The sequence below is a fragment of the Danio aesculapii genome, chromosome 25, assembly GCF_903798145.1.
Source record: "Danio aesculapii chromosome 25, fDanAes4.1, whole genome shotgun sequence".
Classification (NCBI taxonomy): Eukaryota; Metazoa; Chordata; class Actinopteri; order Cypriniformes; family Danionidae; genus Danio; species Danio aesculapii.
Window position 1 is genome coordinate 32275794 of NC_079459.1, and position 22450 is coordinate 32298243.

Below are 22450 nucleotides of genomic sequence, written 5' to 3' on the forward strand. Positions count from 1 at the left end.
AAACTTTACTGTTTAATATTAGCAAGTTTGATAAAGTTAGCAACTCTTCACTTTCTACTGTAAGAGTTCATTGAAAGTTTTTAACCTAAACAAACTATTACACCCTGAATACGTTTATTATAAAGACTGGATTCAACAATAGAGGACATATTCTACATTTTCTGTTATACAGAAGCAGCAGCTCTCATTCCCTCCGACTTAAATACAGAAAAATCTATCAACGCTAATATAAATGTAATGTAACAACATGAACTGGAAACTGCTGTAAATAGTCACTTCAGATATTTGTCCCACTTAAAACATGATTTATTGCTGGAAAATAACTGATTGATTCCATTCAAACTATTTTAATTTTCAAAACAGCAAAAACACAGAGTATAAATGGTTTTGTGTGTGATTTGTTCATTTAAATGACTGGAAAACATTATTATATCCACCTTAATTCTGCATGTGATGACTGTGTGTCATATTATGGTCTGCGGTTTCTCTTTGGGGAACTTTTAAAATAATCTGAATCAAATCACTTCAAATAATAGTCAAATAATCCATACACATCCAGTATCTAATCATAGAATTTGATCAAGACAGTTTTAAATAAAAATTCACAGCCCACTAAGGACATCTGCTGGATACAAAAGGGTAAAGCCTGAACGAAAAATAAACCCATGTTTATCATTCGTCAGCGTGGACACTGTGCTGGATCGCCTTTATTTAATCACCCTAATTAAACAAAGATAAACCAGGATCCTCCCTATGCTATATTTCTTAGCTAGCGTTTAATTAAAGGATCATCTTTCTAAGAATTTGATCAAGAAATAAATTAGATTCATACTTTACCACACAAGGTAACTTGATGGGTTTCTGAATTCAATGTCCACTCCAGTGAAGAAAATTAACAAAATACACTTTTATTAATAGAATAAAATCCAGTGAAAAAGTAGAATAAACAAAGATACAAATAACAAAATCCTTTACTTTGTCCTGAGTTGAGAATAAAGGGTCTAAGACATTCAGTATGGAGCAGTCAGAAAGCGCGCAGCTGGTTCATATATTCCAGCTTTTTATACTTCTTATGCATAGATAAAGATCTACTACTAGGACCGTGTCCAGAAACAGTGTTCAGTAAAAGGTTTCAGAAACAGTGTTAAGAAACAGGTTTGGAGAAACAGAGCATGGGTCATTCATAGACACAGGTTTATAACCTAATTAAACCATACGTTCATGAGCATGCTTATCAATTGAACAGTGAGTTAATCCCTCTGGCAAACAGATACATAGTCATCAGAGTATATAACAAAACATGAACCAACATTTTAGGCAGTTTTATCATCAGCATGTATAGTGTGCATTCATGCACTGAGAGTCATGTGTGTAAGCCAGTGTTTCCCAACCCTGTTCTTGAAGGCACACCAACAGTACACATTTTCCACCTGAATCAACTCATCAGAACATTAGAAGAGACTCTAAAACCTGAAGTAAATGGGTCAGATAAGGGAGACGTACAAAATATGTACTGCCAGTGTGCCTCCAGGAATAGGGTGTTTCCCTGGTGTAAGCTGAGCAGTGAGGTCAGCCAAAGTTCCTCCAGCTGAATTGTTGGTTCGGCCCCAGTCCTTTCTCTCACTTTCATGCCTTTACGCATTGGAATATCAGAACACATCAGTGATTTTTTCGTCTCATATAATTAATGTCATCAGACTTCACAACACAAATATATTTACCATTATATTCATATTTATAGTTATCATGTTTGGTATGAACAGGCCTTTACTCTGTTTTCATGACAGACCAAAATAAAGGACAACGCCAAATGTGTTGGTCTCGGTTTTTCCTATAGTAGTCAGTTTAGTGGATAAAAACAACATGTATATTTAAAATGAGGAAACACAAAGATGCTGAATCTGGATAACTGAGGTACTTTTATTCTTATACTTCAATTTGCTGGCCTGGAGTTGTGGATTTTAATTATCTTTTCCATTAGTCATTATCTTTAAATAATCTTATTAAAGAGGGCTTAACGCTCATTATCATGCTTGGTGTGAACGGCTCTGTTATTAGGTTTGCTATTTTAGCATCAGTTTCATAAGCTTATCTGAGGCCGAAGCTCTTTTGAGTTCACTGTGTTTTATTCCTCAAAATGATTGTCTTTTTGTAAAATAAGTCATTAATTCTAATAAATTGTCTTTTAATATTCAATATGAACTGAGAAATGAACAGATCCATCATTGTTGTGTAGAAGAAGGTTGGACCGGTTTCATCTAATGATGGTGGAGGTCAGGTTCAGTTAGGATTTAGTGTTGATTTGAGCAAATAAAATCACAGATTAAAAGTTTCTGAAGAGAGTAAGAGATTAAGTATAAATGTAATGGTGTCTGTACTTTGGTCTTCTGATATCTTCAGATCCCCAGAGTGTCTTTGGTGACCTGACATCCGAGCAGGACATTACCCACACACACACACTGAGACAGATCGCCCACTGAAACACACACACACATGATTTTAACATGATTTTCTCCATCATCTCTGAATGAATGTGCTCCAGAATGGAGATCTGACCTTTCTGAGAGGCGATCCACGCCGCTGCCTTCTGGGCCACAAACTGCCACTCCACCTGCTGCTCTTTCCTCCAGCCGTACAACCAGACCAGAGCCAGGAGAGTGGCCCACACTGACCCATCCACCTGTGCACAAACCATCATCTGATGCTGGACCCTGAACACCATCATAACTGTGCTGCTGTTGTTTTGTCACATGTCTCACCTGTGCTGGTTTCTGATTGGTCAGCTCATCCTCCGTCTTCCCAAACACAGCAGCCAATGCGGCGTCCAGTTCCCAGCAGCCCGAGGCCTTCTGGAGGGAAACCAGCGGGAGTACCAGATCCTGCTGGAGCTCAGGAGCAGCTGAACATCCAAACAAACACAAACTTACATGAAGACAAGGAAACTAACCAGAATTCACTTCCAGTGAGTTTTCATGTTAACTTTTGCCGCTCTGATGTTCATAAATGCAGTGGCTGAGATTTAATTCTGTCAGGGCCCTGCCTTGTCTCCCAGATCTGTGTTGTCTTTGTTTTAATGTTTCCACACGTACACAAGTATTTTCAAAACCACAATTGTTCTACATGGTTTTGCTGTTTGTCCACCTGAAAACAGAGAATTGAGTGACTGAAACTTTCTGGAAACTCCGGCCAGCGTGAATATTTCCCGAAACTCTGAGCACAGTATGGTTGTGTGGACACTACAAGCAGAGTTTTCAACTCATGACGTCAGCGTATGTGCTGTTTGCTCATTTGTGATTGGCCAAAACTGCTAAGTTCACACCAAACATGAAAGACAAGAATGAGGTAAATTCTGCATGTTTGCGGCAAACGTGTCACATATTCTAGATCACTTGCAATGCGGAACAGTAATCCATCTCTGTTCCTATATTTGCATAGACTTGTATGCAATTTACTCACGAAACATACCCGTGTGTGTGGGCATGGCCTCTGTCTTTGTTTGTGTCTGCTATGTGTTCCTCCATTCCTTTCTCCTTTACCACGCCCCCTTGATTAGCCCTCATCTAGTCCTTGTTAGTGTAAGTGTCTACACCTGGTCCTCATGTGCTTCCCTGCCTTAAAGCTGCGGTCACACTTGACTTTTCTTCCCATAGACTTCCATTCATACGCACGTGAATGCGTCAGACCGGAAACGCAAGATCATGCGTCAAGTTTCGCATGTTGCTGCGGTGCAAAGTTCAAGCTTGGTGAACTCTGACCTGCGAAATCACATCACTTGACTGCGTGAGACAAATCGAGGATCAAAACAAGACCTCTCTGGACAGACATTTAAAACATGGAGCAATCGCTCGCTTTTTTAAATGTCTAATCATCTTGTTTAATCCCGTCCCTTTTCTCAGCACCGTACGATTTCGCACACACAAAGCCCAGTGTGACCGCAGCTTTATATTGTGCTCTTCGCTCATGCTTTTGCTGGTTCATTTTGCACTCTGTATTTGTGCCTGTACGATAATAATTTCTCTCAATCCAGTTTATTCTTTCCTTTTAGCATCCTTGTCTTAGCTTGTGATTATATTCCTTTTCTGTTTTGTTTTCATTTAGCAGTTTATTGGTGAAGTTATATATATATATATATATATATATATATATATACAGTATTATATGTTTATGTATGTATGTTTTTGGGATCCTTCATCTAGATCCCTGACAAATTCTGTGTGTTCAGTGTGACAAATGATCAATGTCTGTGATTTTTCAACATCTTTTGACATTTTTTAATTGAATCTGCATTTGAGTTTTTTTCCACAAGTAGACGCCATTCAGCTGCAATGTGCTGAGGTCATATTTTATTCATATTGAGTCAATATTAGCATGGAAAGATTCCTTTCACCAAAGGGATACATTTGAGCAAGCTAGAGTAATATTAAATCATTGATAATTCAGTTGTGATATGATGAATTTATCTGATAAAATAGGTTTAGTGGCATAAAAGGAAAAAAAGACATCCTGTTGAATCTGTGAATATTTTACCCTGGCACAAGTCATGTAAAAGGACGACTTTGTCCATTTAAAGAATTTACCTTTTCTCAGTGGGAGGCGATTCCTGACAGACTCTTCTGCAACACAACCAACATAATCATTCACTTCAACATCAGGACAAGCATAACAATCTATCTAGCTCAAACAATCTACAGCAAGAGAAACCAGAACAGGACAGATTCAGATTAGGAAAATAAGCAAAAACAGACAAAAGAACCAACAAACACTACTTTCAATTAACTAGACTGTATTTTAACATTTTAGATAAGAACTGACTGAATGTGTATATAATCACATACTGTAGTAGTGTACTTTAACTATATTGTACTTAAAAGAAAGAGATCCTATTTTAATCTGGATCCATGAAGTCTCAATATTGACACCTTGACTCAGGTCATGCGAAAGGACATGCTGCGCTATGTAGAATAAAAACATTAATTGAGTGTGGAAGAATCTCTCAATCTCTCTGTTGCAGGGAGAGAAACCAACCGTCAAAACAGGTTCATATATGGAGAAACAGCCAAGATCAGACACGTTCACAAGAAAGAAAGAAAAAACTTGTTAAAGAGATGAGCTGGTATGGAGAAGCAGTATAGCTTCATATTTAAATGTTTTATTTTTATTTTTTAGACCTGCAGATACAATATTCTACCTATTTGCCATATTTCTCCATTTTTTTTTCCAAAGATTTGATTGATAACAGTATTTAGACAATATTTTGGTGAGTGTTTATTGTACTGGAATGATGAAACTCACAGCCGACTCACAAAGACATTGATATTATGCATACCACTGGTGTAGTCCTAAAAAAAAGGTACTATTACACCCGATCCAAATTTTAAATAAAAGTAGGCAAAGAAACAACGAAAGTCAATGTTTCTTTGATGCATTAGCTATATATATATATATATATATATATAAATAAGCTAATCTTGGCAATTGGCTGTATGCATACAGTATGCAGCTTATATAATCATTTTAATACTGAAAAAAAGACTCAATCAAGATAGTTACAACAATTTAGTTAACTTTAATTAAAGTTAACTCAGTAGGGCCTGTGCATACATGGAAACACAGCTTTTTTACTTCTTTACTGGCTTATTTACATTTAATAGGTTCCTTTAAACATCAATCAGCCATTATTTTTGATTGTCACATTCATGCATGCTTGTTTTAAACCAAACTATTAGGAGTCTGTCTGCTGTTGTCGCTATTATATACTAGTATTTATCGTTTTAAATAGCATATTGTTACGCGATTTATGAGTAGTCTTTGCCTTATTGTTTGAGTGTTATAATATATATATATATATATATATATATATATATATATATATATATATATATATATATATATATATATATATATATATATATATATATATATATATATATACATATATATACATATATATCGTTCCCTGTAGCGGTAGGCATGATTAGGACAAATGTGAAATACTGTTGTACTGGGGCGATTTTAGGATTTTCATTTTAGGGCGGATCAGGAACAGATCATTTTTCGGTAAAGAAAGAAAAATTTATATACATTTACACACATATATATTTTTAAGTAAGAATTTAAAATAATACACTAGAATTAGGGAAGTTTAATCAGAAAAATAAGGGAGTATACTGAGGGTATAAGCAATTATTGATCGTCAGAAGTGGTAATACCCAAACAACTCGTGGAAAAAAGTAAGCATGCTGAGTATACGTGCGTATAGTAAGGACTACACCACTAATGCATACCCATATTAAAACATACAGATAAAGTTAAAATACTCCGCTTACATAACTTACAGTGCGTTTGCAGGAACAATTACAACCAAGAAACATTTGCAATTGAATACAGACAATATATATTTCACACTCTTACAAATGAACAGAATGAACATCAGTTTAACTTACATCAACCCCTTCTGCAGGAGCCTTTTCACACCATGAAAACAATACTCATATTTGATCAAACGATCACACTAAGGTGAACTTACCTTGCGGTGGTAAATAATGGCGGCATTCTCTCGTTCTCTGTCGTTCTCTCATTCTCTCTGCTGCAAGCAGAAAAGCCAACAGTCAAAACAGTTTCATATAAAGAGAAACAGCCTAAAGCAGACACATTCACAAGAAAAACAAACAAACAAAGTGTTAAAAAGAGGAACTGGTCGGAAGACAGTTCATATATTACACATATTTTCACGTCATGAAAACAATACTCATATTTGATCAAACGATCACACTAAGGTGAACTTACCTCGCGGTGGTGAATGATGGCGGCATTCGCTCGTTCTGTCTCGATCTCTCATTCTTTCTGCTGCAAGCAGAAAAGCCAACAGTCAAAACAGATTCATATTGTGCCCGTTGAGCCTGTCTCATCCTTCAAGTTCCTGGGGACCCACCAGCCTGGTCAAGAAGGCTCACCAGTGCCTATTCTTCTTGAGGCCACTTAAGAAGAACCAGCTTTCATCAGCCGTCTTGGTGAACTTCTACCGATGCACAATAGAAAGCATCCTGACCAACTGCGTCACAGTCTGGTATGGATGCTGCTCTGTTGCTGAGCGTAAGGCACTGCAGCGGGTGGTGAAAACTGCCCAACGCATCACAGGGACTACACTGCCAGCCATTGAGGACATCCAGAAGAAACACTGTCTGTGCCGAGCACGCAGTATTCTTAAGGACACCTCTCACCCTGCTCACAGACTATTATCTCTCCCGCCTTCCGGCAGGCGCTTCAGGCTCCCCCGGACAAAAACCAGCAGACTGAGGAACAGCTTTTTCCCCAGAGCTGTCTCCCTTTTGAACTCTGCCCCTCACTGACTCTTTTAATGTTCATAGTACATCCATCTGTAAATATTACCATAGTTTTTCTATAACTGCACTTTATAACTTATACCTGTATCCTGCACTTGCTGCTATTGCACTGCTGGTTAGACCTAAACTGCATTTCGTTGACTTGTACTTGTACATGTGTAATGACAATAAAGTTTAATCTAATCTAATCTAATCTAATCTAATATAGAGAAACAGCCTAAAGCAGACACATTCACAAGAAAAACAAAGTGTAAAAAAGGAAACTGGTCGGAAGACAGTTCATATATTACACATATTTTCACGTCATGAAAACAATACTCATGTTTGATAAAACGATCACACTAAGGTGAACTTACCTAGCGGTGGGAATAAATAGTTGTATTCGCTCGTTCTGTCTCGATCTCTCATTCTCTCTGCTGCGAGCAGAAAAGCCAACAGTCAAAACAGATTCATATATAGAGAAACAGCCCAGACGTGACACATTCACAAGAAAAAGAAAAACTAAAAGAATATTTGTTAAAGACATGAACTGGAGGCCCAAGCAGTGTTGCTGTACATTTTAGAAGTCTTTTTAAGACCTGAAGAATTAATGCTCTAGATACTTGGTGTATTTCTCAATATTTTCGAAGATGTTATTGCTAACAATTAGACAACATTTTGCTGAAAGATAACAATTACAATCAAAACACAATTCTCTTACAGAGAGACCGAACATTAGTTCAACTTACACATTCGCCTCCTCATCAACTGTCGCTCTTTCACATGCAGGAGACAAAATTAAACACACGTCATAAATTATACAAATTATCTCAAGAACGAGCAAATCAACAAAGAAAGAATAAAACATCTTAATCTGCCCATTTCCAAAATTATGAGTTTAACTGAATATGAACATTTTCTGGCCGTCACGGTGGTGCAGTGGGTAGCACAATCGTCTCACAGCAAGAAGATCACTGGTTCGAGTCTCGGCTGGGTCAGTTGGCATTTCTGTGTGGAGTTTGCATGTTCTCCCCGTGTGTGCGTGGGTTTCCTCCGGGTAGTCCGGTCTCCCCCACAAGTCAAAAGACATGCGCTATAGGTGAATTGGGTAAATTGTATTCTCTGTAGTGTATGTGTGTAATGGGGTGTTTCCTAGTGACGGGTTGCAGGTGGAAGGGTATCCGCTGTGTAAAACATATCCTGGATAAGTTGTTGGTTCATTCCTGCTGTGGCGACCCGAGATTAATAAAGGGACTAAACTGAAAAGAAAATGAATGAATGAATTAAATATTTTCGGAAAAATATATAATTTTTTTTTTTAAACATGTAATTGAGATGAATATTTAATTCATTCATTTTCTTTTCAGCTTAGTCCCTTTATTAATCTCGGGTCGCCACAGCAGGAATGAACCAACAACTTATCCAGCATATGTTTTATGCAGCGGATGCCCTTCCAGCTGCAACCCATCTCTGAGAAACATCCATTCACACTCATACACTATGGATAATTTAGCTTACCCAATTCACCTGTACCGCATGTCTTTGGACTGTGAGGGAAACTGGAACACCCGGAGGAAACCCACGCGAATGCAGGGAGAACATGCAAACTCCACACAGAAACGCCAACTGACCCAGCTGAGGCTCGAACCAGCAACCTCCTTGCTGTCAGGCGACAGCACTACCCACTGAGTCACCATGAACATTTAATGTAGTAAAGAAGTACAGTCAATTATTTAGTCACTAGTAGAGCACTAAACATCTGTGAGTAAATCTTAATGCCTTACTGCCTTATTCTGGCATCATGCTTCCTTTAAGAACATTTGAAAAACATCTGAATCAAATGTAGACATCAAACAGTCAAGTGACAGTTTAAAGAAAGCAGATTCAAGCAGAGCACTAACCGTATGTCGGCACTCTTCTCTGCTGCAGGGGTCCTTTCACAGTCTGTTTTGTGTCTTTATTAATGCCAATGAAGGCTGTATGAACACTACTCACTCCTGCTTGAACACTGAGCTCCACTATTGTTCTCCTGAGATTCTTACGTTCAGCACTAGATCTCTCCTCTTGCTCTAGAGAACGGATCAGGGTTCGAGCTGCCAGCCGGTGAACAGCCAACCTGCAGAAACAGAAGTAGAATTTGCTGATTTAGAAACTCAAACAACAGATGTCACTCCAATTTAAAGTGATTCTAAGTGTTTACCCTGTTTCCTCAGTTGGTTTGATGCAGAAGTGCAGCTGGTTTGTCACTGGTTGACCGTTCAGGTTGAATTTGACTGTCACTGATCCCTCAGAGCCTTCTAAAGTCTGCAGAGTTATTTACAGTCTAAGATAGTTTTTACAATCTAAACAAATGAGAGACACTAAAGTAAGGTAAATCATCTTACCTTTCCTTTAAGTTGGGCATAAATGATAGTCCTTTGACCCTGGAAGAGCACATTGATGGGTGGAGAAACTGTTTCAGCAGTAACACCCTCTGGAAGTGTCCAATCCACAGATATATTAGACACAGCGGTCTGAAGAGCAAGCCTGAGGGACTCCATCACCTGATACAGTTTGAAGAGAAAGAGACATTGAGTCATGTGACTAGGAATCATCTGTGTCTGTGAAGTCCAGTGTAGAACTTTACTTTGGGCTGCATGCGCTCGCTGCCTGTGATGAACTGAGCGTGACCAGATCCCTCTCTGGCCAATCCTGTGATGAGGGCGGTACTCGCACCTTCACCAATCCCGAACGAGAAACACCTGGAGACACAAGAACGTCTCGTTTACGAACGTAACCCTTGTTCCCCAAATAGGGAACAGAGGCATGTCTAGATAAAAACACTATGAGAGATCGCTAGATGACCAATCACTCTGAAGAGTGAAGCTGCAGTGACACTGGGCTTTTCTTCCCATAGACTTCCATTCATACGCATGCTAATGCTCCAGACCGGAAACGCAGGGTCATGCGTTAAGTTTCGCAGTTCGCTGCGGTGCAAAGTTCAAGCTTGATGAAATCTGACCTGCGTAAATCGCATCACTTGACTGCGTGAGACCAATCGAGGATCAAAACATGACCTCTCTGGACAGAAATTTAAAACATGGAGCAATCACTGGCTTTTTTAAATGTCTAATCATCTTGTTTAATCCCACCCCTTTTCGCAGCACCGCACAACAGAATTTCACACACACAAACTCTGGTGTGACCGCAGCTTAAGAAAACGGGCCAATGAATGCTAAATGAATTGGCAGATCTTGAACTGCCAGATATTAATCATTAACAGAGTATATCAGCTGGCGCATGTGAAGCGAGCATTAGATTGTTTGCCTGATGAAGAGCTGATCACTCAGCTAACAGCTGGAGACACACGTCTCCATTCCCTATTCGGGGAACAAGGCTTACGTTTGGGATGATATGGGACGATATGGGATCGCCATCAGAGACCGTGCATAGCTGGCACAGAACCCCAGCATGTGCGCGGTGGCCAGCTGTGAGCCGGCACATCCATGCAGAGGAGGGCCTCAGTCAGGGAGAAAAACAACTGGCAATGGGCGTTTTTGACAGAAGCAAACAGGTCGACCTGGTCTTCCCCTAAGTGCTCTCATATCAGCCGGACTGTACCAGGTCTCCAATCGCCTTGGGACACTAGTTGCCATGAGAGCGCATCGGCTGCACATATGAGCTCGCCCAGGACATGAATGCCACGCAACGATTTCAGACGCATGTGACTCCAGAGGAGCAGACGGTGAGCGAGCTGAGACGAGAGCATAAACCCCCCGATACGGTTGATATAAGCCAACGTCGCCATGCTGTCCATTCTGAACAGCACATGTTGCTGCTCTAAAACCAGTAAAATGCGCTGGAGAGTGAGAAGAACTGCCACCAGCTCTAGCCAGTTTATATGCCAATGCACCCGGGGTCCAGTCCAGGAACCCGCAGGTCCATGCTTGTTGCACATGGCCTCCCAGCCCATGCTGGAGGCATCCATCGAAACGACAACATGCCTGGATACTTGTTCTAGGGACACACCAAATCATAGAAAAGCAAGATCCTTCTAAGGACTGAGGGTGTGGCGACACATCGGAGTGATGGACACCCGGTGTGTGCTGTTGGCAGTGCGCCATGCCTGTCAGGGGACCCAATCGTGAAGCTGAAGTGGTCTCATATGAAATAAGTCGAGCGGCGTGATAGCAACTGCGGATGCTATATGCCCCAGGAGCCTTTCAGTGGGACCACTGTCTTCCTGTCGAGTGTGCCTAGACAGGACAGCACCAGCCCGGCACGCTTCTATAAGAGGCACGCGACCATGGAGATCAAGTCCAGCTCCATCCCGAGACAGTGCTCTTTTCTCGGGTGACCTGAAGCCCCAACTGGTCAAGGTGCCAGAGCACCATGTAAAATATTCATCAAAGGCAGCAACACCAAAGCTCCAAAAATACAAATTTATTAAATTAAAAAAGGCTGACACAAAGCGTATGCAACGTTTCGAGCCAAACGGCTCTTCATCAGACAGTGTTCATCACAATCAGGTGCTCCTTTTAGTACACTTCCGGATCACATGATATCCTCCCGCACATACATACCACACACACACACTCATTCATAAATTATACAACTTAGATATTTCAAGTGAAAATAAAAATACAAAAATAAACCATAATATTACAATATAAATTCTAAAAGAAAAAGAAAATAATGTAGCCAAAAAAACTTTACCCAAACACCTAATTAAACATTAAAGAAATATTAAAGAAAAGGATGAATGTCAAACTCCCTGTTTAAACCTTTTGGAGACAATGTGTCTAGAGTGAAATTCCAAAAGGCTTTGCGTTGTAACAGCAATTTATTAAGAGCAGTACTTGGAACTAAACTGTCTCTCTGATTAAGAAACAATTCCATAGCCTCTAAAACCACCCTGAAATGGGACATTGGTATAAAGGGATTCTACATCCATAGTGGCTAGAAGAACAGGAACCTCAGGTAGTTTGACATTTCTGACACATTCAATAAAATCCATAGTGGCTCTCACAAAAGGAGGTAAAGATCTAACTAAAGGTTGTAAATGAAAATCTACAAAAGCCGAGATTTTTTTTCTGTAAGAGACCCAATAGCTGCCACTATTGGTCTCCCAGGAGGAATGTCTTTATAAGGTTTATGAATCTTGGGAAGTGTATACAATATCGGTGGAATCGGATGTTTAACCCAGTGTTTCCCAACCCTTTTCCTGGAGACACACCAACAGTACATATTTTGGATGTCTCCCTTACCTGAATTAACTTCAGGTTTTGGAGTCTCTTATTATGTTCTAATTAGGTCATTCAGGTGTGTTTGATTAGGGAGACATTGAAAATGTGTACTGTTGGTGTGCCTTCAGGAACAGGGTTGGGAAACACTGGTTTAACCCACATGAATTCACATTTAGATTTAGTTAAAAACCCTGATTTTTTTAAAAGAGGTTAACGTATTGTGTATAATCGATTTAAGTTGCGCCACCAGATTAGTGCTCATTTTTTAATAAAACACAGGATTAGAAAGTTGTCTGTGTATTTCAAGTTCACAAATCGCATCGGTCTAAAATCACTACCGCTCCTCCTTTGTCGGCATTTTGAATTACTATAGATTGATCTGATGTTAATTCTTCCAATTCAAAGAGTTGTGTTATCAGTTATATTCTGTTATACATTTTGTTGTATCCTGGTACATTCTTTTCTTTTTTTTTATAATTAATATTGTAATATTATGGTTTTTTTTGTATTTTCACTTGAAATATCTAAGTTGTATAATCTATGAATGAGTGTGTGTGTGTGTGTGTGTATGTATACGTATGTATGTATGTATGTATGTATGTATGTATACGTGTATATGCGAGAGGATATCATGTGATCCGGAAGTGTACTAAAAGGAGCACCTGATTGTGATGAACACTGTCTGATGAAAAGTCGTGTGGCTCGAAACGTTGCATACGCTTTGTGTCAGCCTTTTTTAATTTAATAAATTTATATTTTTGAAGCTTTGGTGTTGGTGCCTTTGATGAATATTTTATTTTGTACCTTTTGCCTTTTTTGTCTGATCACCCAGTTATGAGGCATGTGCGAGCTTTTGAACAGTTTTTCATTGCCAGAGCACCATGTCCCCGTGCATAATCAATTGATCCCGAGACAAAGCCAATATGAGCCAGACGTTGAGATAACGGAGTATGCAAATGCCTGCGAACCAAAGAGGCGCTAGGGCACCCTCTATGAGCTTGGTGAAAACCCCTCAGAGACAGGAATAGCCTGATAGGGAGGACTTTGTACTGCCATGCTTGATCTTCAAAAGCAAACCGGAGAAAGGGATGGTGGCGTAGAAGAATGGAGACATGAAAATATGCGTCCTTCAGGTCTATTGCTGCAAACCAATTTTGAGGACCAACGCATTGGAGTTTTTGTTCTGCGTAAGAATCCTGAACAGCATTTTGTGTAAATGACGGTTCAGTCTGTGCAGATCTAGGATTGGTCTTAACCCATCGCTCGTTTTGGACATGATGAAGTATGGGCTGTAGACATGCACTTAATCTCAGCAGGAGAGACCGGCTTGACTGCATCCTTCACCAGGACAGCAAACTCTGACCCTCATGAAATGAACACCCGTGAACTTGGGAGGGTGAGTAGCAAACTGTATCGCGTAGCCGAGTCTGACCATCCGTAAAAGCCACCACGACGGGTTGGGCAGCACTAACCAGGCTGGCAGAGCCCGGCAGCTCGCGCTAATGGCACCATCGGAGTGTCCCGGCCTGGCAAGGCTCGGGTTTGCGCACCCAGAGAGAGATGAAACTGCTCTTTTTTTTAGAAATTTTTAATCTGCCTTACAGCACCTGCTCAACATGCTGGACCCTCAGACATGTGATACATTGCTCATGCCTGTCATACAGGGCGAGGAAACCCCCACATCCAGAATGCAAAGTCGGAACGACATCTTTAAAAAGACGCATTGCTCATCTGTGTTGCTCTCTTAGGGGTTCTGCTCTTTTAGTTAAAACTGCTCTTTTAGCTACCAGTGAAACGTCCAGGGACCGGGAATGAAAAGATAAAAAGAAACTCTTTTCAATAAAAAGTCAGTGTGGAAGAAGGTCTCTTCAGTCTCAATGAGAGGCTCTGAAACAAAAATCTAATACTTCCTGTTTTCTTCCTCTTCAGAGAGATTGGTCATCTAGCGATCATAGTGTCTTTATCTAGACACTCGTCGGAGTTCCTATGAAGGGGAAACACTGTTACTGTAAGTGATGAGGATCTGAATGATCAAACCCAGCAGAACTTTACCTCTGAGAGTGAGCGTGACTTTTCACCAGATCCAGCACCTCTTTAGTGTTTCCTACTTCTCCATCAGTGAAGATGAAAAGCTGAACACAGAAAACATCAGACTAACAAGTCATGTTTATGCTTTTACACCAATATCAATGAGTAGTTGTGGTGTTGAACCTGTCTGGGGTGTTCAGGGATACAGGCCTGACTGTAGATGTGTTTTAGAGGCTGTAAAATCTCTGTGCCGCTCATGTCAGCTCGCATTTCCTTCACTTTTTTAAGAGCTTGATCCATTTTGTCCTGGTTGTACTCGACACTTTTACTGCAAAGACAGAAAGATCTCCTCGTCATAGCTGACACTTTTCAAAAGTGAAAAACCCAGAATGAGTTCAGGGGGTGTTGACAACAGAAACAGGATGGATACTTTAAAAATTTAGACACTAACGGGAAGAAAGACTCAAAATCAGATCCAAATCCATAGATGTTGAAGTAGCATCCCATGGGCAGACTCTTTAACAGTAAGAGCAGAGTGTCCTGCAGAGAGACGTGAACAGAAATTCAAGTGTCTCATCTAAATACACACCAACAGAAACAAAAGTTAATCCTAATCTTTAAATCTTACCTTTGCACTTTCAATACATTTCTGTGCTCCTATTCCATGATGCATCATGAAGTCCATACTGCCTGATCTGTCCATCACAAAAACAAACTCATTTTGAGTTGCCACTTCTTCTGGGAACTCTGGATACAAACTAATCATGACTACAGGGTTTCTCATTAGAGAGCCTGAAATGAGAGAATAAATCAGTAAAAACTTTACCACACTATCCCATAATTCCAGTGAGCTACAGCTCTTACCTGACGGTGCAGTGGCCACTCCTGCCTCCACTACAGCAGAGGGCTGATGGGTGTCCTGATAGTACAGAAACAGCTCAACATCCCTATCAAACATGTGACCAGGACTCAGATTCACCTACACACATAATAAAGACACATGGATAAACCTGCACTGTTCAGACATCCACATAAACACATTAAGACACACAGTACCGTAGCCTGAGTGTGATCAGAGTGGAGGAACACTAGAGGATCCAGAGTGCAGTTGGACTCTAGTTTGGAGATGGGCTTTGGAGAGCTCACATGGACACTGAGAGTCAGAGTGTAGGGAACTGCTCCACATACTGATGAAATCTCTGACACTATACCAGCACCTGAACCTGACACACACACAGAGACGTTAGAAACACTTCTCTCTGCTAATTAAGAGTGTGTCCAGAGCTGCTGTAGTACCTGCTGGTGTGTATCTGGGGTTGAGAACAGCCGGCAGACAGAAGCGCAGTGATTGGTCGGCCTGCACAGCGAGCTCAATGACGTAGATGATGGTGACGGCAGCGTTCTGACCCGGCGACAGACACCCGACACTCAGTTTGAACACATCAGGACTCTCTGCGCTCTCTTCCAACAGAAACGCCTGCTGTCCTGAACTCACAGCATCATCATACTGATCCCTCGCCTGCAACACACAGTTTGTTTTGAGCCACACAGTAAAAATATATGCAAAGCAGCATCCTACAGGTTTGTATTTGGACTCACTGTCTCCTTGTCTTGAAGCTCTGCCACAATCTCCTGCTCTCCGATCTTGGCACTGAAGTGGCAGACAGCAGCATCAGCAGGCAGAGGGAAGACGAACAAGGCCTCCAGGGGGCGCTGCTCCTCATTCACATACTGCAGAGTGGAGGAGACTGAGGCGACATGATCCTGAACCCGAACCTCCACTGAGATGCTCTTCAGAGGAACTGACACAAATACAGCAAAACAACATCACAAATACAGCTGAATAACATCACAAATACAGCACAACAACATCACAAATACAGCTGAATAACATCACAAATACAGCACAACAACAACATCACAAATACAGCACAACAACATCACAAATGCAGCTGAATAACATCATAAACACAGCACATCAAAATAATACTGCAGAACAACATCACCAATCCAACAGACCCCATTACAGTTCTTTATTGGACAAAAAAGAATAATCTAAAAAAAGAATAATCTACCGTGCACACAGAGACGTTTTTTGCTCACGTTTTCCGTCGACGTTTAACGCCTCGTGACTAAATAAAGGGCGTCAATAGGTGCGTTCGACATGAAGCATGGCTACAGCCGGCGATCAACGAGATTAGCCGAGCGCAGGCGAGGGTGGAGTTGAAAACGGAGCTGTCAAGCCGGACACTTCAGGGCTCAAAGTTGCGGCAGTCATGATGACCAATCACATGGCGTCATCATTATTAATTTTTATTTATAACAACAGAAGATTTACAGTACAAATAAAACAGAATACAGTCTCTACAAACTATAGTTCATTTTTAAACAATAAGGGAGTTATGAATTAAATATCAAATGCATGAAAGAATGAATAAACATAAAAATGAACAGGCTTATTAAATACAAAGCAATGTGCACAAATTTTAGGAGTTTAAACATCACTCTAGGCTAATACTTCTTGTTTGAATATGCTAAAAAGGGTTAACATTTATAGATATAAAACTATCCAATATATATTAATGTAAAACCCAATACAAGGTGTTTTGATTAAGTCTTAAACAACGATTAAGATTTTGGATAATGAAAGCATTTTCAAAAAAGCACTTTAATCCAGAAAGATTGAACAAAAGGACATTCCTAAAATAAGTGAGCTCCACTTTCAGTAGAAATTTCCCAGAAAGAGCAAGATATATCTATGTCGCTTTTAAAACTTGTGTATAAACGGCCAGACAGGAAAAATATATATATATTATAATCATATAAATTATTTTATAATCATTTAATAAAATAGTTATTTAAATTCATTTGTGGGTGTCAGGATCAATGATGATAATGTTTATTTTAAGCCTGTAAGACTTATTTGAGTTAATATTTAGGTTATTTACTAAAAGATATCATTTAAATCGTTCACGAAGCTGAATGCAGTAAATAGTCTGTATGAAAAAGGTTGAAAATAAACCTGTGCAAACAATCCAGCCTTAATAACCAAATGATTTAACAAAAAATGGTTACTACAGTAAAATATTTGTAGTCTTTTAATATTTTAATAAGCATGATGTGTATAAGATAGAGAGGGTATGAAAAGTGAATTGTTTGTTTTGAAATTTGTGAGACGGAATTTGTCCAATATTAAACCCAAAACACACGTGGTTGTTGTCATTCGGTAAACTCGGCCAGTCGTGTCATTTCGGTGTCGTCATTGCAGCTCCAGCAGTCGCTCTTCAGACGCTGCACCAGCTGAATCAGTCGTCTGATCTTAGAGCGCTGTCGCGGTACTTTGCTGCCACATGTGACAGTCATGCGGCGTCGGTGCAGCATCAATCCGGACAAAATTTCTAACCAGCATGCACCGCTTTAAAACAGATTTCGATCAATCTGCGCAGTGCTGCATGAAGTCGAACGCACCTCATGTGATCGTGCACATCAACACGCAAAACGCCAGGAATTAAAGCATCATTTAAAAAAACGTCTCAAGCTCGTTTTTTTGTTTTGACGCGCCACGTTAAAACCTTCTCCACCAATCCGATTGGCACTTTTGTTCACGTGCACGGAGCTGCTGAAGTTACATTAAACAGCATTTGGAGGCGCTCAAGCACAAAACTGTCAATGCGAGCACACATTGACGAAGATGCCCAGAGGCGATTTGAACGTGGAGCTGCTTATTGCTCTGGTGATAGTGGTGGGCAAAGCGAGGCTTCATGAAACACTGAAACAGTCGAAGCAAATGTGTCGAAGCTTCGAAACGTTTCGAAACCCGTCTCTACAGTGACACCTAGTGGTCGTGTTTAATGTATTGCACTGGAACAGCTTCAGCTAAGAACAAGTTGAGCAAATTGACCCTTTGCTAAGCCACACCCAAAACCCGCCACCCACCAATCGTGGCTTAGCAACCGTAGCTACGCGCAGGAACTCTGTCAAGCTTTTGAGCGAGGGAAACTGGCCAGAGCATTGTGCATATGGATTGTGCAAATCTGATACCCGGTATCCTAAAAGTTTGGACAGAGTGGTGGAACTTTTTCGCTTTTCAAAACCAAAAACCCAAGAGGAGAAATGGCAGCGTGGATCAAACTCTGTGAGGGGCGCTAAAAGAGAGAGTTAAGTTGGTTTTGTTTCGATATTCCTGAAACAGTCATAGACAGCAATATGTAATGGTTGCTCAAGCATAAGGAGTCAAGAAGATTTCATGATCCAGAAGTTTTATTAGCTTCAGAGCTAAACAGCAAACAGCTCAGCATGCCACATGGTTACCAACACATGGTTCTCTCTACACATTCTTCTTCTACCCTTTTATAGAACCCAAAGTAACCACTAGCGCCCCCATGTGATTCAGTGACTCAATACAAGAACATAACACAATAACTCACAAACCTCTTAGCCTAAACAGATCTAAACTGTGTTTCCTACAAAAATACAAAGCAGGTTATGTTTCCCGGCTGTCTTTTTCTTCTTTTTTTTTTGTTCGCTCGATATTATGAGCACTGCTCCGTTTAAGTCCTCGCCATAGTAGTCATACTAATAGCAGTCATATCTCCATCTGTTTCAAGCTATGAATATTTAAAACTACATATCAACAGAACAAAACAAAAAAAAAAAAATCAAGATGTGATCATAAACTGAGCACTTGCGATCAATATACTTCATCCGCAGCTGTTTTACAGTAATTCATAAGCCTCGTGTACATGTCAGAGCTACAATTCACTGATGTTTTCTGTCTTTTGGAGATTTAGTCATTGGTGACTACGTTATAACGGGTTAGTGTCTGCTTTTATATTTGGTGTTGAATTAATATTTGCTGGTAAGGAAATCACTTTGTTCACTTCTGCTATTTATACTTTGATTTGCATTTCAATTTATTTATTTCCTTCACTTAACTGCAAATTAGAATAGAAACTGTATAAAGAGCACACAAACATACTGACAGTAATAGGTGCTGTACATTGTTATGGGTCAATGATGCTAATATTCAGCACAAATCCATCAATTTCCCCTTTCTGGCTGCTCTTTCTATGAATGAATTGGGTAAAAGCACTGTCCACGCGCGTTTCCTCGTCGGTTAGTAACGCTATATTTCATTGCACAACATTAATCTATCAGGCTTTTGGCTAAAAAGGAGAAATCACAATTTAATTTGTTATTATTAGATTATTTTTATATTTCATCTCTCCTGCTGTGCATGAACTGAGCTGTTGAATGCTCAGCGTTTGAGGCGGCTAGGCTAACCTAGCTTCAATTTTGATTAAATTATTTTCTAATCTGTTGCATATTAGGTCTCGAATATCCCGCTGTAATGCATACTGCAGTGCTTTTTTGTCAGGCTTTCTCAGATATCTCACCTGTTTGCCAAAAATGACTAATTATATCCCTGGGAATGTCTGACACTGGCGCATACACATTGTAATAGACGTGCCAGGCACGAAAGCTTGACAGCCGTAGCAACAGTAACTAAAGAGGGCGGGGCTTAGCGAAGGGTCAATTGAGGTATTAAATCCCACTTCGTAGAGTTGACCCTTCAAGTGGTATAGTGGAGTGGTGAGAACTCACTCCACTCACAGGTTAGCATGCGAGGATAGCGGGTTAAAATCCAGACTGAAGTTATTTTTGAATGACTTAATATCTGTTTGAAATGCTCTGTTCTCGTATCGTTTTGTTTCAACATTGATCTGACATCCGAATAAACACTTTGTGAATGAATATGTCTTGTTCTGGTCATAAAACAGGGTTGTTGCTAGATCAGACACGGTTGTGGACGGAATTTAACTAGAATTATTTATATTATTCATTAAATTTCCCATTTATTGTATTTTATTAACGCCTACCCAAACTAGGGTTACCACTTTTAATACAAAAAATAAGGGACGCATACTACAGCGGTGGCCACATCCCCAATTACAGGCTCAATAGCATGCCAGTGTTAGTAAACCGCAACTTAAAATAGGTTTTCAGGAAAGTGTGAAAACTTGGACATTAAAATAAACTGTCTTTTATTGAAATCTGTGTAAACAGATGCAGTCAGTCTCTCTCTTTACCAACTCTGCAGCACTGATATAGCTGAAGTTACGTTTAATAGTGTGGTACACCTGAGTTAACTCAGCTGCTGTAACCTAGAGGAGAGGAGAAAATACTAATGAATTTTAAAGGGTGGAATTGATAACAGATTTTGGCTAAAGTATTTGTCATTACTTGCAGCAACACCTATTCAAATAGCACAAACATAAACTAGCAACAAACATTAGCTAGTAACGTTTTCAAATAGCAAATATTTCTAATTTAAAAACATAGAAATTTGTAATTTACTAGTTTATTTTCTTTACACTGGCATTATGTTGTTTATTAATGTATTAAATGTAATGTTTGATGTAATAAATTAATGCTTATGTGCCTGACTTAACCTTAACAAACATATCATAATATTACATTGGATTGTGATCCACTTACATTGTATTTACAGACCCAGTGTGTGAAAACCAGGCCAAATCTAATTGTGAGATAAAGTTTGACTGTAGCCATTCATTTCACTGTGATTTCAGTTGTTGACATGGTTTAACTCAGTTAATATTAAATACATATATTTGTATTATTTTCACAGACTGTTCTTTATTACATGTAGAAAACAGTAAATTACAATAAAATAAATACTCCAGCTGCTAGATATTCACAGACTGGTTCAAATTTTTAGCATTATTGATCAATTAACCTAAATATTGTTGATAATGATTACACTGTCATTACCATGTCTGCTTCGGAGAAATTTGGGGTACAAAGAGCTGTCTGACTGCTTTGATTTTTGTGAGCTCTGTCATTGCGGGAATGAATGCTGCTTTCTGGAGGCATGTTGTCGCACGTCTGCCACAGCCGCAAGACCCACAGAACGCTCTCCGACAAAGCTTGCAGTTGGCTTGCTAACAATTCCTAACACTCTGCAGCCAGGTATTTGTTTCCTCCCACTCTCTGCCGCGGGGGGTTACTGGAGAAGCATCTGCCATTGCTCTCTGTCAAGACTTGACAGACTCCGCTTAAAAGACCCGCCCTCACTGGGCAAAGACCAATCAAACTAACGATGACGTCAAGTATTACCCAATCAAAAGTAGGAAATAAGGCATCTACATAAAATGCGTGTGGGATGATTTGCATGAAAAGCTACTTTAAAAGAATGATAAATATTCAAAACGGGACGCGCAATTTCTCTCTCAAATACGGGACGATTCCGTATTTTAAGAAACGGGTGGCAACGTTAGTCCCGGTGTGTACAACCTTAACACGTATCAAATAGAGATCACTTTATTTAAAAGCCGAAAACAGTAAAGAAAGTGTGTGAATTCTTACCTGGCTCATTCAACCCTGTCAGAAGACCGCAGTTCACCATTCTCACGCTGTTTGAGGAACTGACAAACTTTACCTACTTAAAATGATTTGATCTCAAAATATTGCTTTTAATCTGACTCAAATCTTTACAGAAAGACTTATTTATTGAGTAAATCAGTGTTTCAGAGAGTTTCAGACGGAAATATTTAGGCAGGAGACGAGTTGAAGTCGTCGAAACACCTCAGAAGACCGCTGTAGCATCTGTTTACTTTTGCAATTCCAGAATTCCCCCTTTACGAAGCAACAACTGGATGTACGGAAAGCGAAAATGGACAAAAGTGTTGGCGAGTGAACAGCAGACAAACAGTGAAGGAGGGCGGTTGAGGAGGGGGATAGGTAAAATGAGGTGCCGGATAAGTTTTCAAAAGTGCCGGATCCGGAGTGTTCCGGCACAAATTAAGCTTTTTTTTCTTTTTCTTTTCTTTTATTAATGCTTGAACAGTAACAGAA

General features: G+C 39.9%; 1 protein-coding gene across 1 annotated transcript; it reads right to left on the reverse strand.

Moving 5' to 3' along the window:
- Window positions 1-888: 888 nt before the first annotated feature.
- LOC130219892 (von Willebrand factor A domain-containing protein 5A-like) lies at window positions 889-22245 on the reverse strand. The gene is made up of 20 exons (XM_056452388.1): window positions 21962-22245; window positions 16175-16377; window positions 15872-16094; window positions 15632-15798; window positions 15440-15554; window positions 15204-15367; window positions 15027-15115; window positions 14759-14903; window positions 14600-14679; window positions 9949-10063; window positions 9707-9865; window positions 9523-9626; window positions 9224-9438; window positions 8072-8098; window positions 7700-7759; window positions 6527-6586; window positions 4578-4613; window positions 2760-2899; window positions 2557-2680; window positions 889-2476 (listed from the first exon to the last, which is right to left on the reverse strand). Exons 1-20 carry the CDS (start codon window positions 21999-22001, stop codon window positions 2397-2399), a joined length of 2346 nt encoding a protein of 781 aa, XP_056308363.1. The 5' UTR covers window positions 22002-22245; the 3' UTR covers window positions 889-2396.
- Between the last annotated feature and the right edge of the window lie 205 nt (window positions 22246-22450).

Bases quoted from the DNA above. Each gene is read 5' to 3' on its own strand.
- LOC130219892 (XM_056452388.1), bottom strand. From the start codon at position 22,001: ATGGTGAACTGCGGTCTTCTGACAGGGTTGAATGAGCCAG. The intron at 16,378-21,961 runs GTAAGAATTCAC...TATTTGTGTCAG, and splicing joins GACAGGGTTGAATGAGCCAG to TTCCTCTGAAGAGCATCTCA. The intron at 15,555-15,631 runs GTACTGTGTGTC...TTATGTGTGTAG, and splicing joins CTGATCACACTCAGGCTACG to GTGAATCTGAGTCCTGGTCA.